The sequence below is a fragment of the Dunckerocampus dactyliophorus genome, chromosome 16 (genome assembly GCF_027744805.1).
Source record: "Dunckerocampus dactyliophorus isolate RoL2022-P2 chromosome 16, RoL_Ddac_1.1, whole genome shotgun sequence".
Taxonomy (NCBI): Eukaryota; Metazoa; Chordata; class Actinopteri; order Syngnathiformes; family Syngnathidae; genus Dunckerocampus; species Dunckerocampus dactyliophorus.
Window position 1 is genome coordinate 10,227,973 of NC_072834.1, and position 17,743 is coordinate 10,245,715.

Here is a 17,743-nt window from a genome sequence, read left to right on the forward strand (position 1 = left end):
TGATTAACATGAATGAGTGCAGCTACTCATTACTGAGTCATTTTTTTGAACATTTTACTTCTATTTTAGGGTGCTTTTGGCTCTTTGAAGCTATGGTCTTAAACTTTTGATCAGCTGATGAACAGCCTATTTCACTTTAATAGTTGTTTGCTTACTCCAAAAATGTCTTCTTCTTTCCCATTTCTTTCTTGTGCAAGCTCTACTCAGAACCTCCGTAAGATCCAACAGTGCAAAATGTAAATTCTTGCAATTTTTCCAACTGGTCTTAAAATTTGGATCAGGAGTGTATAAACACAATGCGGTCTGCAAGATGGCAAATCCATCCATCCATTTTCTATGCCGCTTGTCCTCACTAGGATCGCGGGGGTATGCTGCAAGATGGCAAATATCTAAAAAATGAATATATCTATTCTAATCCAAATCTCATCCGTCTGTGGTGCCCACATGACCCTTGAAATGAAAATCTCCAAAACGTATTAATCGATTCCCCAAGGAGGATTAAATGTCGTGAAAAGTGATCCCATTGAGTCGATTATTTTTCTATTTCTATGAGCCCTCACATCAATTTTGAGTTTTTTTCCTCTTGTCCTGAAACAAAAAAGATCAAACACAATCAAACATATAAATCCCCTCTAATCCACATTGTGTGCGTCCTCTGCATCAGATTGGGGTCGCAATAACCCACTGTGATGTTTGTCCACATTGACAAGACCGCGCATGGCAGCCATTCGTGCTAACCTGTCCACTCCCGGGCTTGTCTTGTATAATGAATGAGCAAAAAGTATCACTGATGTTATTCTAACCCTGCTGGAGAAAGAAAGAAGGATGGAGAGAAAGGCATGAATAATGGAGGCCAAATCAGTTGACTGCATCCCTTCCTAGTCTCAGGCTATTCAAAGTCAGTGCCTGCAATTGGATTCTGTAGGAAACTTCTGGATCGCAGGGAGAGAGACTCACTGTTTTCTTTTTGGTGGCTTTTAAATCAACTTTTTTCACCTTCTTTTTGGATGGAGGGGTTGGTGGAGTGAAAGTCATGATGATACCATGGTGGCCCAACTGCTAGGGCTGGTCTTTCTACTCCTACTTCACTCTGCAGGCTGTAAGTACAATGACTTGCAGTTAAAACACATGCAATCCTGTATAAAGTGTGACACATAAGTGGTTGACAAACGCATAGAGTTGCTATGGCAATACTGAGTAGCTGTCCATTAATCAGCCCTCAATATATTTTTGAGTTTGAATTGCATGCTATTAGTTTTTAAGCACATTTAGTGCTCGGTTATTTACAAAGAAATGTATAAACACTTCACTGACACATACTGTCCATGTATTCTATATTGTAAGAGGTGCGCTATACTGTGACATACCAGAACTGGTTTGCACTTGCAAGAGTTCCGCTACTATGCAAAATAAATATAGCCTGTTTGTAAGCGCTAAACATGAGAAAAATCTGTCATTCAATCTATCCATTTTTACAAATGAAAACCCTTTTCTTCATGGATGTGATAACACCTCTGAAAGGCCCCTAGCGAGATGAGGCCACCCTGTGTATACACAGCTTCAAAGCTTCTTCAGTTCTCAATTTTTAAGTGAGGAGTCTACCTATTTATGTTTCTGGTTGTTGTGCCCCCCGGGGGGTGTTTCCCAGTGTGGCTGACCGTGAACGACCGTCCTGCATAACAATAGGTCATTCGCCTGTCCGGTGGCTGAACAGCTCCTTTTTGCCACCAGTAAGGTTATATACCAACAGCTTACTGACTTTCTCCTGTCTAACAATGTGTTTGATACTTTTCAATCAGGCTTTAGGCCCCGCCACAGCACTACGACAGCTCCGATCAATGTGACAAACAATATCCATCTGACCACAGACGCAGGCAAAGTCTCAGTTTTAGTTCTGCTAGACTTGAGCGCTGCCTTTGACACAGTAGGCCATGTGATGTTATAAAAGTGGATGGGAATCTCTGGTACTGCTCTAAACTGGTTCAAATCCTATCTGGAGGACAGAAACTACTTTGTTGGAATTGGTAACTGTGTCTCAAACCAAATGACTATGCTATGACCTGTGGGGTTCCCTATGGGTCAATCCTGGGACCCCTCATGTTCAATCTGTACATGCTTAGGTCAGCTAACACACAGCTGCAATGTGTCCTACCACAATTATGCAAATGACATTCAGTCACTGACGGCAGGTGAACACCGTCCTGCAGATTTACTTTGGCACTGCATCAAACAGCTCAGTGTGTGGATGCAAAACTATTTTCTCCAGCTAAACTCAGACAAAAGTGAAATCATTGCCTGCGGTCCACAGAAACAAAGACAAAGTGTTATTAGCCACATTGAGACTCTTTGTCCTAATCATCAGGTTAGAAATCTAGGGGTAATAATGGACTCAGATGTGAATTTCAACAGCCACATTGAATCAATAACAGCAGCTTTTTAGTACCTAAAAAAATTGCCCAAATCAAGGGAATAGTGCCGAAGTGCGGTTTAAGGAGTGGTCTCCTGCGGGTGCCCAGAGTCAGGATTAAACACTGTGAGGCTGCAGTTTTCTGCTGCCAAAACCTGGACCAGTCTTCCAGAATATGTGCGACAATCCTCAACTTTGGCACTGTCCACTTCCAGGCTGAAAACACTTCTATTCAGCAGCGCATATGACAACTGAACATATTTGATCTGCACTGTTCACTTTTAATACATTCTTATTTTTTGGTTTTATGGATTGGTTTTGTGGAATGTTAGATTATGATTTTAGAATGATTTTATGTTTTGTGGAATGATTTTATGAAGTGATTTTACCCTTCTTTTCTGTAAAGCACTTTGAATTACCTTGTGCATGAATTGTGTGCTACGCATAACCTTTCCTTGCCTTGCCTTGTTAGTGGCCATGGCCAATAACAAAGCAAGGCGATTCCACAGAAAGAGTGCACTCTTTCTGTGGAATGAGACAATTGCTGGGGGAGAGATGTCAGGATATTGTTGTAAGCAGACAATATGTGATGGTGCCAAACCTCCTTTGTTTAGAGAGAGCCTTTCTAGGTTGACATACTGTCGGTGGATTCTTTCACACATTGATTTCCTCAAAGGAACGGCTGTTGTTTTTGAGACATGCATGCACACCCTCAGACAAAAATGACAAAGAGTTCAGTTGCCTCGATTCAACTTTTGCAGAGCAAAAAGCATTACATTAAGATATAAACTGTACAGTGACCTACAATGCAATTAATCCTGTAACTGAACACAAGTTTGACATGCAACACCACTGTCTCCCTTTCCTGTCCATACACACACACACACTTGGATGCCTGTGTGTCCCCTCTTACTCCAGCGCAGAACATCAATGGCGAGGTGGTGTACCGTGACAACACTATGTATGGCGTGGTGAACAAAGCTGTCATCCTGGAGTGTGGTACTACCTTACCTGACATGTACATATGGAGCTTCACCAGACCGGGCACTGAAGCCATCAAGGCGGTGGTGTACGACTTAGGTCAAGGTCCCAAAATCCAGAAGCTGGCCCAGACGCTCGGGGAGCTGGCGGTCATCTCCAAAAGTGCTGACATCAGCATCGACAAGCTGGCTGTGGCGGCACATGGCCTCTACACTTGCCAGGCTTTCTATGACATAGAAGTCGAGCCCAAGGTCTACTACTACTACGTGCATCTCAACGTCAGAAGTAAGTCCTAGAATAAGTCCTAGTCCTAGAAGACATAATATTTTGATTTGGTTGAAACATACCAATTTTTCTTACCTTTGACCTCAGTTCCAGTCTCAAAGCCACACCTCCTGGTGAGCGACGTGTCTCCAGTGGAAGGAACGACAATATGGCTGCGATGTAATCTGGACAACGGGACAGGGCCGATCCAGTACGTGTGGCAACAAGAAAGCCACCACGGAAACATCTCAGCGTTCGCACAGGGCAACACCAGCGTGGTCAACGTGACAGAGGTGAACCGCAACCATACAGGGTGGTACCGCTGTCTCGCTAGCAACGCCGTCAACAGTGAGGGCTCGGATCGGATATGGCTGGATATTATCTGTGAGTAGTTTGTACAAATATAGAAATCATCAGCAAGCTACAGTAAGTGTTAAACACGAACCCTCAACAAGGTTACCCTATTTAAGAATTGTCATTGTTCTCTTCTGCTTCAATTCTGCTCTATTTCCTACTGAGATTAATGTTGTTCTTTAAGTGGTTAAATGTCCCCCTAAAATTCTCTTCCCCAGTTGGTCCGGATATCCCTCAGATTGAAGTGACGCCGTACACTCTGACCGAGCGGGGTTACTCGGCTCTGGAGAGAGAGACAGTGTCTCTGCAGTGTCAAGCTCATTCCAACCCGCCCAGTCAGTACGTCTGGTTCTACAACAACTCTCAGGTGTACAGCGGGCCGCAGTTCACCATCACCAAGGTCCTCCGCATGCACACGGGTGACTACGCCTGCCTGGCGCAGAACACCTACCTCAACACGCGCTCCAAAAAGACCATCAGCCTGACTGTCTACTGTGAGTCTGAACTTTGTGGCACTGTCTTGGACGACACCGTCAAGACTTTCAGTGTTTGTTGGCAACTTCACCTTGGGTCTTCTGTCTTGGAACTGTAAATGGATAATCACCATTTACAGTCCATGACAAACATACTATCCCCAGTCTTTAGCAACCCTGCAGTTCCAATTCTGTTCTCTGTCTTGATGGGAAAATCTCTTTCATCTGTTTTTCCTTGTTAAACACAAATAAACACAAACACACAGCCGAGTGTGGAGGCCCTCCAGACAGGTTCTTCCATTTGGACCGTCGGGGAACTTGATGGGACTCTCTGGCAGGTACTTGCTGTCGTGTCACAGCCATGGCAAGCAATGGTCAGTTCCAAAGACTAGTGCTTGGCATTCTATTGGTTTCTGCTTCTTCAGCTGATTGAGGGTGCTCTCACTGTTGTTCTTGATGTGTTTGAGTTTCACACCAGCAGCTGATTAGCATTAACATTTTAAAGTGCATGCAGAGGTAGCTAAAGCTGCTGGATGCTAACATAAACTACATCAGGAGGTTGCATAGAGCCAATCTTTTTTGATGTTCCACTAATTAGGTGGTAATTTGGTTTTGTAGATCATGGCCCTGGCGACCGGAGGAGACTCTGGGTAATTGCAAAGAGGAGTTTACCGCAAGCCTACAGAACGTAAAGGCTTGTTCTCAGTACTTCTCCCAACTTCCTGCTTAGTTTTCTATTATTCGCCATCATTTTACAGTCCTAGCTGAAGGCGAGAAATTGTCCACCTTTTGCCAAGTGTAGAGTGCTTGAGCATTGTACAGGGCACTGACACCATTACAACAAACTGCCCGGCATGAGTGCACCCTTATTTATACCCAGCTGTAGCTTAACAAGTTCCTGCATTGCTCACCACCCATGACATCTGGGGAGAATATCATCGCCTTGCTATGCTGCATCTTCTCCCCAACAGATCCACCAGATGGTTCTCCTTCATGCTCCATGGAGCCAGCCCTGAATCACACCTCCCTGAGACTGAGCTGCTCCTGGATGGGCGGTTTCCCGACCGCCTCGGTTCACTGGGCTGAACACCTGAGACGTGCAGGGCAAGTTGAGGGCGACAGGGGGCACACCAGCGGCATCTTGCTGCCGTCGGAAGGCCTTGTGTCCAACAGGAGCTTGTTTAAGTGCATGGGATCTCACCCTGCACTCAAACAACCAGTGGAGTGCAGCACACGTGCATGTGAGTGCACATTGATGGGTACTGCTGGGTACAAGTTTGCTATCCAAGCCTTGAACCTCTCCTCCTCCATCAGATCTCCCCACATCAGAACCGGTGTGTTTAGCCTATGTGACAACCAACAAGCAGTATCTCATGTTGTCCTGCTCTTGGGATGGAGGGACCCCAAACGCTCTGGTGTGGTGGGAAGGCCCCAGTGGCCATGGCAAACCTGCGGAAGAGAACTCCAATGTCCTGATCCTTCGCTATGGAACAGCTCGTAGTGGGAAACCCTACACCTGCCATGCAAAACATCCGCTTCTGGTTCAAACTAAGACCTGCAGGCTCACACTGGGTCAGTGCTCACAGATAATGGTTGATGGCAAGGCTACTTCAGAAATGCTCACAGCCACTGGGGATATTTGTGGGACTGTAATGATACACTGTGAAGATTTAACTCGTCTTATATTAATTGAATGGTAATTCAATACATTAGCACACATTTATTTATGAATCGAATCTAAAAAATATTTATTGACTTTATATTTATTTATTTAGGCACAAAAACCTTTCAATAGCAGGTAAGTAAATCCACACTACAATATAAAGAAATACAGCATATACTGTACATTCACTTGCAGAGGCTCCTGTGTTGCTAACGCAGCGGAGCGTTGTGTCTGTGTACGAGGGGGCCGACGTGCAGCTCTCCTGCAGCCTGAGGGCCAACTACTTGCCCACCAGTGAAATAACTTGGTTCAACAATCACGGTTTGGACGTTCAGGACACGTCCAAGTATATGCTGCTGCGAACATCAGCGTGGGCCAACCTGACCGTGCGAGACACAGATCAGACTCAAGACAGCGGCGAGTACAGGTGCTCCTCCTCCAATGCTGTCGGAGGAGCGGACCTCAACATCACATTAGTGGTCAAGAGTAAGACTTTAAAGAATATGTTTGGACAGCAGCTTGTTTGGCTGATCCTAAAAAAATGGTCTCTTTCTCAGAGCACCCAATGCCACCAAACGCCACCCTGCTCAGGGTGACCTACATCAGCCTGCACCGCAACGAGGTGGAGCTGGAGTGGAAGATAGAGGGCGAGGCCCAACAAGGCTGGACCGGGTTCATTGTGCAGCACAAATGGGTGAACGAGCACCCGGGGAGGAGAACAAGCGGCAACGATTCAAAGGAAGAAAGGATTGGTACCGCAGTTTGGCACCATAGTATCATCCAGGACCCCGATGTCAGGATTCAAACAGTGGGGAGGCTGACACCGACAGCTAACTACCAGTTCCGTGTCACTCCTTTTAACCACAGAACCATTGGGCACCCCTCTGCTGCAATAACGCCAGGTACAAATAAAATCAGATGAAATAGACTGGAATGGCACAAAATACAGCACAGACCTCTAATAATGTTACATTTGCTAAAAATAACAATTATGAATGTGATTACGCTGGTAATGGCTTAACGTTGGTTCTTTCTTGTTATCTACTCAGGTGAAAAGACTCAACCCTAAATTACACACAAACACACATCACACTCGCATCCTATTTGCATCCTTCCCTGCCTCCTTTCTTTCCACTTTCCTTGTGTGCTCCTTTTTTTTCCATGCATACAGAGCAAATTTATCATGTGATAGAAGCTTGAGCGTAATACGCAGCTGGGGGAATTTGGGAAATATTGGACATAGGTAAGACTATATGACATTTTATGGGAATTACCTGGCAATATGGGGTCATTTATACAGTAGATATGAACAATCAATAAATATCAATTACTATTTCTTAACTTCTTAACTGGATGGTACATTTTTCACTGGTATGAACAAAATACATTTGATTTTATATTAATATTCAATATTTTTATGCCTCTTGATTTGTTGACTAAATTATTTTTTGTGCATGCATTAGCGTGCTTTAGCATGCAGAGTTTTAGAAATGTGATGCATGCCGTGCAGAAATGCACAAGGAATGCAGGGGGTGCGGCCTCAATAGGATTGAGCTCAGTTGTGTTTATACTGTACATTTCAGCAGCACAGAAACCCTCTGAAAGTGAAATATAAAGTATATACACAACTATGCTCAATCCTACTGAGGCCGCACCCTCTGCATACCTTGTGCATTTCCGCATGTCATGCATCACATCATTTCTGCACAGAACAACACAGTGTAAGGTAGCAAAACAAAAACAATTTCTATTAAATGGAGTCTACATGTAAGTTTACAGTAACTGGCTAATATGTACTATTTCATTTTGATCCTGTTAATTCCCATGGAAAGTGTCCAACTTGGAAAATTCACACTAGCCAGGAGTCAGGACAGGACAGTCTTAATCTTAAATCTCAAGATTTAAGAAAACATTTACAGTAAATACTATCTTATGTAGCTTTGTTGCAATGGTGTAACTGTGATGTGTTGCAGCCGAGCCGCGCTCCACTAACTACCCTGCTGTGATCGGAGCAGCAATAGGGGGGATGCTCTTTGCAGCTATTGTCACGGCGCTGCTGCTTGTCTACATAATCCGCAACCGCAACAACAACCCTCGTGAGTCTTACACATCACACACGCACACATTTTAGTGAACACACTGCATTAAAAGATTCCCCATTGCCTCCACACAGGACTACATGACATGCTGTTTGGCCTGTGAGTATAAATTACAGTAAATGACAAGTCAGTACACTCCTCACATATCAGCAACAATTTTAGTATCTCTTCCCAAGGGGCAATACTTTACTAAGTAATCTTGGACATACTTTAGAGTAGTCAGTGTAGAGCTTTAAACACACGTTAATTAATGAGCGTAATTAACTGGTGCGCAGCATGTCAAGCTGCAGTTGACAGCACATGGAAGCACAGCGTAGCGTCCCCACACAATCTATGGCTTTTTAATAACTTTATTCTCACCTGAACACATCAACAAAAGTGCAATTCCAACACCTCCAACTCACAAACACGTCTCTCGTCTTATTTGGGACAACACTTCCTCATTGTCAGTAGACCACCGCGAGGTGCGCTCACCGACACTCAGAAAATCACAATAGTCTTTATTATGCGTGTGTGTGTGTGGTCTAAATAAACAGAAAGACAAATAAAAACAATAACTGGGTATTTTTATCCCTCACTAACATAAGTCTCACTGCAGAAGTACAATTTGCATCATTTTCAGAACCTACATTTACACTCAAAACGTGAATTCAATTGAAATTACGTGGTGTCTTTGAACGCAACCGTTCTTGGCTCGTAATAACGCGGTTAACGTGATTCAAATGTTGTGCTACTAATAGCATTAGGCAAATGCTTTCTTTTAGCTTGATTTAAACTTTCAGTTCATTTGGAGCTGTGACAACATCCAAATATATATACACACATACTTGTGTCCTGTGTCATTTATCTTTTTGTTCATAATATACAGTAAAAATGAGCATATTTCCCACATAGTTGCAAATGGTGATTAATCATTATTTATTGATTTGAAAACTGATTAACTTGATTAACATTTTTAATCACTTGACAGCCATAATATTTACTATCCTTACTTTATTGCTATCTATTTACACCAGTGATTCTCGACTGGTGGTCAACTGCTCAACTGGACCAATTTGTAGTGGGACGTTGGTCTTTGCCTGTGCAAAAAAAACAAACAAACAAAAAAAAAAAACAAGAAATAATCTTGAGTTTGTATTCTGAAGAGGATTTTTTTTTTTTAATGCAGCGGGTTGAATGCGACAGACCGTCTCTTGTTGAGCCTTAGAAAGTCTTTGTAAGCATTAAATGCTTACACTGTATATCAGCTATTTGAGTGTAAACAAGCATCAAGCTAGAACATTTGTTTAAAATGCATTTTGCTTATGTTGAATGTCACAGAGAAATGATTTCGTATCTTGTGTAAGTTGTGACAGACATGCTGGTGATGTTGTGTCCCGCAGCCAAACCGATTGAGAACTGACTTAGACAATAATGGTTGTATGTTGAGTCATTTCCTATACTGAACACAAATTGAACACTGAAAACTCTAAAGTATATCCAGGTTTGATTTATTCGGTATTGTCCCATCAGAACGTACACTGTAATACAAATGGTTGCTGTAATGTGAGCGCTGTACTAATTTTTGCAAGATACTTTAAGCATAATAGTCCCCTTTCATTTGAAGTGTGCTGAGGACAAATTATTTCTTTTCCAGGCAACACAGCCAGTCCAGGGAGAACATCAACTTCCCAGAAGATGAGGTGGTCAACGGGGCGGAGGGGGAAATGGGTGGCTCATCTAGCCCAGGCAAGATGGACACACATTCAAATGAACAATGCTTGAAATGCTATGTTGAGATGTAAATAACAATGACATTTCAGCATCCCGTTTTTTTTTTTCTTTTACACTTTCCATCGGCAATTCACCAGTTTGCGTTGCTCATTAATGCGATTTCCTCCCTCAGGTCCAACACTGGCTTTACCCAGAGCGGCCTCACCCTTTACCACTTCTCCTACTGCCGGTCAAGCCACTCCCACAGGAGACAACGAACCCGTCAATGTCACCATCACCGTCAAGGCGACCGGCTCCTAAACCACGGTACTACTGGCAAGGCCGTCCAGTAGTTTCCAAGATTGCAACATTTCAAGTGTTACCACAGATTGTCTAGTATATACAGTAAACTTATTTTTTTTAAATCATTTATTTTTACTTTGAACAGTACTATGTTAAGTGACATAAGAACTAATCAGGGGTGTCATATCTTGACCCACATTGGATCAATATTATATTGTTAAATTAATCAAAATGTGAAGAATATCAAAGCAGGGTCCACACACACACACAAAACAGTACAAGTACCGTCAGCAACTTGACAAGAACACAATTACAACATTACAAGAACAGCTAAATATATACACGTTCTTCACCTCCTCAGTGTCAGTTCATGTTTGTTTATATTCACAAGAGAGGTCATATTACAGGATGTGAAACCTTCTGCGTGCTGATGATGTCACACAGCTTCTGCTTTATCTTCAGGAAGAGCCGCTTGAACTCCAGACCGTCGCCCTGAAGAAACACACACACAATATGCTGACGCAGTGACAATCATAGAGGAAAGACAGAAAGATATTGTATTAATGGCGTTATTGAAACACTAAAATGTATACTAAAAAAGTAGAGATGTCCCAATGGTGTGTTTGTCTTCTTTTTGATCAGAGGTCGAGGATGCGCCCACCGGTAAAGTGCTTTGTTTTTGCAGCAGGCCGGAAAACAAACAAAGCCATGTCAGCGCTGTGGAAATTCTGCATTGTAAATGAAAATAATCTTGCTGCCACTTGTAATATCTGCAAAACGACAATTTCAAGGGGTGGTATGAGCAGAGCTGCAATCAATACCACAAATTTTGAAAATATAAAACGGAGTACGCAGCGTTGAGCAAGACCACCAAAGAAAAGGCCGCTGAGTGTAGATCACTGAATAGGTATCGTAGTCGAATTTATTTCTTTGGACAACCAGCCCATCTCCGTCATAGATTGTGGGGGTTTGTCGTCTTTTAGAATGTATGAATCCACGCTATGTTCTGCTATCACGGCACTACATTGCAGATATTGCTTTCCCACGATTGTACACAAAAAAAGTACAGGAAAACATAAAACATGATTTCACATAAAACCTGTCAGCTGTAAGTTTCGGCACGGATATATGGAGCTCTGATATTTGCCCCCTGTCATTACTGAGCCTGTGTTAATCAAAAGTGGATCTTGGAGAGCTCTTTATCTTTCTTTCACAACACTGTACCAAGTCGATGTGTGATTTGATTATTTTTCTAAAATATTAAAGAGAAGCTGACATTTAATTATCTGTAAGAGTTTTCTTTCATGTGATTTACAACAATAGTATCAAATTCTAAATTTTGTTTATATATAGTATATGTAATTGAATAATATAAACTCTGTAAAAATGTGTTATTGTGTTTACTTTAGTTAGTTGCTAAAAACATTTTCATTTCTAGAATCTATATCATTGTCAAAGTATTGGATCGAGACTCTAAATTGGATCGGACCTGAGGCCAAAAAAATTAAATCGGAGGCCAACAATGCTGATCAGGACATCCCTACTAAAAAGCCACCTTGGATAGTCTGAAGTCTAACAGCACTCTGTGATTCATTTCCAGCAAGTGAACCTTGAAGATGAGTTTGTTATTGCGCTTGTCCAATGTGCTCACAGTCACCTGAGGGACAAACAGAGGGGAAAAGGTGTTTACATTTTACATTTAAATTTGGGGTGCCACTTTCATACAACCACAGGAATGGAGTAGCGATGTTTTAACCTTTTAACTTTCTGAAATGTTCCACAAATACACAGAAGCCACTGTATAATAAAATAGGAAAAAATAAAACTACAACTAAACCATTTCAAGATTTTTTTCACATAACCTCTGTTGTATTGTTGGAGTGTATAATAAGTGTATATACTATTTATATAAGCAGCCAGATGTTGCAATAGGATCTACTTCCAGTTCTATGGTTATCATCACACTTTCTCTGGTTGCCATCACTGGTATTGTTCAATAGTGGCATCAGTAAAACTCCACACAAAAAAGCAAAAGAAAAGCTTTGAAGTCAAGTTGCTCAACTTTTGGGGCATTTGTAGAAAACTCCTAAGTTATGCTGAAATCATACTGGAACAATCAAGCATTAAATATGCAAACTAAAATGACAGCTTTAACCTAAAAAAAAGTCAGGACAGGGAAGTGGCTTAAAACAAACGTGCATGCACTCAAACTCCATTTGGGGAACCCGTGTTGTTGCAACTCTCCAAACTTTACTCCTTTTCTTTTCGATTTCTGTGGCAACCTAAGCAGCAATCTATTACACCCTCTGCTGGTTCCTACCAAGTAGTGAAATCTAACTAATTAAACTGTTGGCAGCAATTTTACAACTGAACCTTGCTGTTACATGTATTACCTGAATGACAAAATTCTATATGATAAAAATGGTGAATTAATATAATGAACGTCCTGGATGCTTTAAAAAAAACCAACAAAACATACCTGTTTGGTGCAAGTGAGTTTGTAGCGAAGGGCAAGGCCCTCACAGGCATCTTTTAGGGAAGCCAGCGAGGCGTCAGCGCTAACAGTGGTGAAGAAACGTGTCAATCTGCGCACTAATCTCTGCCATGGTGTCTGTATTCACAGAGAGAGGAGAGATTTTAAACATCATCCATTCTGTTCAGACTAGGAGCAGGGCAGGTTTCTGGCATAAACACTTGTAGTTGTTTAGGGCCACAACTACTGTTGTGGGTGGGTGGATGGGTGATTGGGCTCGGGGGCACATGATCAGAAAGGCTCTGACCACTTTCGTGTCAATTTAGATGTGCATTGTTTACATTTTCAATAGTGGCAGGAGGGTTCAGTTTGATTAGCAACTAATAGAATCCCTAGTAATACAAAGCCTAGTTATATTAAAGTAATATTAAAAGACTGAAATGGGGTCAAAAAGAAAACTTAGGAGTGTGCTGAAGGGCGGAAAAAAGAAAAGTGACGATGGAAAAGCTACTAAAAAGGTAATATTACATTTTTGTCATTCTGTGGTGGTGTAGCGGTTGAATTGTGTTTACTTAGTTTCAAGATTTTGCACATTTTTATTTTAGTTCATCTGTTGTTTGCACAATTTCAAATATTTTGATGTTTTATATTCAGATGGCACTTTTTTTTTTTTTTAAAAGGTCATAGATACATTAGTTTTGTATGGTGTTAGGTTTCATGGTTTATTTAATTCATTTGTTATATAAAATATAAATATATAGAAAATAAAGAGATTTGCGATTAATTAAATTCTTATCTTTATTATGCAGCATATATAGTGTATATGTTTAGTAGTGGCAGTACATTAATCCCTCGCCACTTCGCACTTCGAATTTCGCGGCCTCAGTCTATCACAGTTTTTCAAAAGCATGAATAAATCATGCTGTTCTGTAGTTGAATACAGCCTATTAAAAAAACAAAGTAAAAAAAATGCATATTTAAGCAAATGTCACATAAGTTTTGCTTAAATTAAGCATTTTCAAGCATAAAAATAGCTAAATGAACTAAAATACAAATATACGGCATTCAGAAGAGTCATTCAAAGACATTGTGAAGATATGTTGTCTTCTAAACTGGTCACAAGCCACGCATCGGAAATTGTACTGTACGGTGAGGTACCTTGAGATTCCCAGCCCTAATTCAGCCCTAATTCAAAGAAACATTCGACAGAATATAAGACAGGGTGTGTCACCTGACTGGCTCCCGGTGTTCCCAGCAGCTGACTCCCCAGCAACATGTGCTCAGGTTTGGTCGGCTGGGAGAAGCTGACCTGACCGTCCATCTGGCTGATGAGCAGCGTGGCTTCCCTGCCTCCTGCTGCCAGGTCCGGTTGGGAGCTGGAGAACTGCATCTTATCATCGCTGCAGGGAAAGACGAAGATGTGTAATGCTGTCGTTACAGAAACATACATGGATGCTTAAAAAACAACAACAACAAATATTATGAATACACCTGTTGGCTCCAGATATGACTGCACCATCAGCTCGAAGGTGTTTGCTGGCACCTGAGCTCAGGGAACCTGATGGCTGCTTTACACCTGCGCAAGAACACATATGTTAATATCCATACAACATTCATGTTGAGTTACCACCGATGATGACTTGCCTTGAGTGTACCAGCGGTCTTTCTGAATGTCTGCAATGGTGATACGGGCTTCTGGTTTGGCTAGCAGTAACTTCGACAACAAACCTAACAAAAACATGTCGCGAATAAACACGAGAAGCATAATTCATGCCATTTACACATGGAGCACTTACAAAGAGGCATTGGCTGTATTTTCTTCCAAGGAGGCAGGTATGTTTTCTTCTGAAGCCAATCCGAATATTCCTGACATATTTCAGAGGGCTGGTCCCACGGCAACTCTGGAAAAGACATGAGACACAAACTTGGAACAAAAGACTGTGATAACATCTAGAAAAGCATGCGCATTGTGCAATCATCATTCAGCATATTTCAAACTGTGATGGTCAATTCTGTAAATACCAATAAAATCAGTTTCCTTTATAAAAAGTAGTGGCAGCATTACGGCATTATATAAGATGATGACTCAGCATGTCAGTAAGGTACTTTCAGTACAGTATTTACCCAATTGCACAGAGTACAATGCATTTTTTTTTTTTAAAGAGGTGAGGTATTTAATATAATTTTTTTTACTATACTGTACAGACCCGAATACAAGACCATCCCTTTCTCCAAGCCTCCTTTTTTTTTTTTAAACTGCTCAACAGTTGTTTGATGACTCTTCTTTGCATCAACACTCCTCCTCTGCTGCGTGCTAACTTCATAACAACCTTAGGGGCACTTTTTTCCAGCAGGTATCTGTGTTGCAGCTGAGTCTCTCCATGTCACTTGTGTGTGTTTGTGACAGGAAAAAAAGTTCTGATTTGCTTGGGGAGAAGCAATTTGAGTCCACCCGTTGCTTTGCATGTCTCTAGACCCCAAATATAAGACTACCAGACTATTTTCTTGGGAGTAAAATATCATTTTTTGATAAGGAGTCACGTAAGGATGTGATCCTGCCCAGTGATTATATACCTCCAGCCAGCATTGCAGTCAGCACAATCCCACAAGCCCAGATGTCTGCCGGCTGAGCTTTGTACTCGGTTTGGCTCAACAGCTCAGGGGCAACGTAAGGAAGAGTCCCGCAGAGTCGGTTCAGTGGTCGCTCTCGTCCTTTGAAGCGAAACATGGTTGCTAGGCCAAAATCAGTCAGCTTGAGGTTGTCTGGGAAGTTAAAGCACAGCAGATTAAAGTTTAAATACATAGTAATTCCATGTATGAATGAAATCTTACCTTTGTCGTCCAGCAAAATGTTTTCTGGCTTTATGTCTCTATGAGTGATGCCCATACTGTGGAGGTACTCCTGTAGGATGCATGACGTGACAGTCTAATACAGGCAAACACCAAGCATTTCTTTTGCTTCTCTCACCACTGCGGCTACAAGCTGCTGAAAAAATCTGTGAGCATCTTTCGCTGTCATCCCCACGTCAGGCTCTAAAGACAGAAGAAAGGTTGTAAAGTCATACTGATGACATTATGACACTCCAAGGCCACCTCATTGGGCACACCTGCACACATCAATGACATCCGTGGATAAGCATACAAACAAAGGAACACCTCTCAGTGTAGTCTGCAAACTACAACCAATAATCAACATATTATATATTAATATTATTTTAAATATGAATATATCTTTCATGGGCCGCACGGTGGCCTAATGGTTAGCATGTTGGCCACAGTCAGGAGATCGGGAAGATGTGGGTTCGAATCTCCGTTGGGCATCTCTTTGTGGAGTTTGCATGTTCTCCCCGTGTGTGCGTGTGTTTTCTCCGGGTACTCCGGTTTCCTCCCACATTCCAAAAACATGCATGTTAGGTTAACTGGCGACTCTAAATTGTCCATAGGTATGAATGTGAGAGTGAATGGTTGTTTGTCTATGTGTGCCCCGCCTCTCACCCGAAATCAGTTGGGATAGGCTCCAGCATAGGATGACAACAAAAAAATAAGATGAGGATAAGCAGCATAGAAGATGGACGGATGGATATATGTTTCACAATGTCAACCATAAGGGGGCAATATTATCTTTGAACAAAGATCATTTTATACAGCTTAAGCATTGGATCTCAATTAATTTGTCAGTTTCCGTATGTATGTCTCACCAATTCGGTCGAACAGCTCGCCTCCTGTGCAGTACTCCAGAAAGAGGTACACAGTAGGTCCTTCCTTACGATGGCCGAAAAAACGGACTATGTTTTGGTGGTTCAGCATCTAAACGAAATAGTGCACAACATTACTTACAGTATCTCACAAAGGTGAGGACACCCCTCACATTTCAACAACCATTCAGATTAAGGCAATGCAAGAGAACAATGCTGCTTACATTAACTATTGACACTGTGGACACAATTTGGACATGTTCACTGTGAGGTGTGTACTCAGTTGTCTTCCCATCTATTTAGACAGATGGTTGTGTGTTGACCTATTTTCAATGGATAGTAAATCGATTCAAATCAAAGATGACATCTTGCCTTGTGTACGCAGACTTCCTTCTTGACATTCTCCGCACATTCTTTGGCTTGAGAGGTGTCAATCACTTTGACTGCGACTGCCTCCTCAGTCTGTCTGTTCACCAGCAGCCTCACTCTGACCACATGGAGGAAAGTCAAAGATCAGCATTAAGACACAGAAACAACTGAGAGATGACACGGCTGGAAAAAAACAGTCATATATTTGGTCCTGTAAGAGCATATGTATGTACTGTATTTCTAATTTTATTATGGGCAATTAGATTACCTTTTAAATAGTCTTACTGAGGTTTTACAGAAGTATGTACAAGTATGTAATAAAAAGTATAACGACCATCCATGCACTGTTAAACTCCATTTTCTCATCTTCAGAGAAACTTGTCTCTTTTTGTTAAACTTACAGTCAACAAAATTGAATTGAGTGCAGCGTATCTGTATCTAACGAAACGTTAGATATCTACCATAGACATTTGAACTGGAATTTGTTGAAGATGTGAAACAATAAATAATTCATACTCTCCATAAGCTCCTTCGCCCAGTGTCTGAACGAGGTCCCAGTCCTGTACAAACGGCACTGCCATGCTAAAAAACAGAAACACACGTTATAACACACTAAAATCACCCAGCCTTATATCTCGTCTAATCTTGATCCAACAGCGTCAACGCAGTCTGGCCAGCAACGTGAAACACTTCACTTGTCAAACATATTCAGTAACTCGAAATGGCAACAAAAATGCTTTGTTACAAGTAGCCACGTACCTGCAAACTGTCATTCACGGCAGTTTTCCCGAAATTTAAATCTCTTGCATGTGTCTTCACACAGCAACTGCCGTAACGCATAAATAAAATTGGCGCGTTGTTGTTTCATCCGGCTTTTGCTCACTTCCGCTTCCGCTATTTCCGGCGTACTTCCTGTTTATACAACTTGCTTCGCATTCGTTTTACATACGATGTAAAAATTACAACTGTA

General features: G+C 41.8%; 2 protein-coding genes across 4 annotated transcripts; one reads left to right on the plus strand and one right to left on the minus strand.

The window, feature by feature from the left end:
* Positions 1–732: 732 nt before the first annotated feature.
* On the plus strand, positions 733–11,501 carry LOC129169537 (V-set and immunoglobulin domain-containing protein 10-like 2). Of its 2 annotated transcripts, none has more exons than XM_054756054.1 (13): positions 733–1,099; positions 3,326–3,673; positions 3,761–4,036; positions 4,225–4,500; positions 5,451–5,720; positions 5,794–6,051; positions 6,338–6,628; positions 6,700–7,044; positions 8,116–8,238; positions 8,316–8,340; positions 9,878–9,969; positions 10,127–10,260; positions 10,699–11,501. In XM_054756054.1, the coding sequence occupies exons 1-12, from the start codon at positions 1,045–1,047 to the stop codon at positions 10,252–10,254; spliced, it is 2,487 nt and encodes an 828-aa protein (XP_054612029.1). In that variant the 5' UTR covers positions 733–1,044; the 3' UTR covers positions 10,255–10,260; positions 10,699–11,501. The 2 variants fall into 2 exon arrangements, with proteins under 2 accessions (XP_054612029.1, XP_054612030.1); XM_054756055.1 differs by having other exon boundaries at positions 3,331–3,673.
* chek1 (checkpoint kinase 1) lies at positions 9,736–17,662 on the minus strand. Of its 2 annotated transcripts, none has more exons than XM_054756057.1 (14): positions 17,533–17,662; positions 17,290–17,355; positions 16,777–16,891; positions 16,408–16,516; positions 15,678–15,742; positions 15,542–15,611; positions 15,284–15,472; positions 14,506–14,610; positions 14,354–14,437; positions 14,201–14,285; positions 13,941–14,109; positions 12,716–12,847; positions 11,792–11,893; positions 9,736–10,728 (listed from the first exon to the last, which is right to left on the minus strand). In XM_054756057.1, the coding sequence occupies exons 1-14, from the start codon at positions 17,544–17,546 to the stop codon at positions 10,633–10,635; spliced, it is 1,401 nt and encodes a 466-aa protein (XP_054612032.1). In that variant the 5' UTR covers positions 17,547–17,662; the 3' UTR covers positions 9,736–10,632. The 2 variants fall into 2 exon arrangements, with proteins under 2 accessions (XP_054612032.1, XP_054612031.1); XM_054756056.1 differs by having other exon boundaries at positions 9,736–10,752.
* Positions 17,663–17,743: the final 81 nt, after the last annotated feature.

What these genes read in the sequence shown, in the direction of transcription:
- LOC129169537 (XM_054756054.1), top strand. Translation starts at nt 1,045, where the DNA reads ATGGTGGCCCAACTGCTAGGGCTGGTCTTTCTACTCCTACTTCACTCT. An exon ending in GACCTGCAGGCTCACACTGG is followed by an intron (nt 6,052 to 6,337) that starts GTCAGTGCTCAC and finishes ATTCACTTGCAG; the next exon opens with AGGCTCCTGTGTTGCTAACG. An exon ending in CTCTGCTGCAATAACGCCAG is followed by an intron (nt 7,045 to 8,115) that starts GTACAAATAAAA and finishes GATGTGTTGCAG; the next exon opens with CCGAGCCGCGCTCCACTAAC.
- chek1 (XM_054756056.1), bottom strand. An exon ending in CGAGCTGTTCGACCGAATTG is followed by an intron (nt 15,743 to 16,407) that starts GTGAGACATACA and finishes TTCTGTCTTTAG; the next exon opens with AGCCTGACGTGGGGATGACA. An exon ending in AACTCACTTGCACCAAACAG is followed by an intron (nt 11,894 to 12,715) that starts GTATGTTTTGTT and finishes TTTGTCCCTCAG; the next exon opens with GTGACTGTGAGCACATTGGA.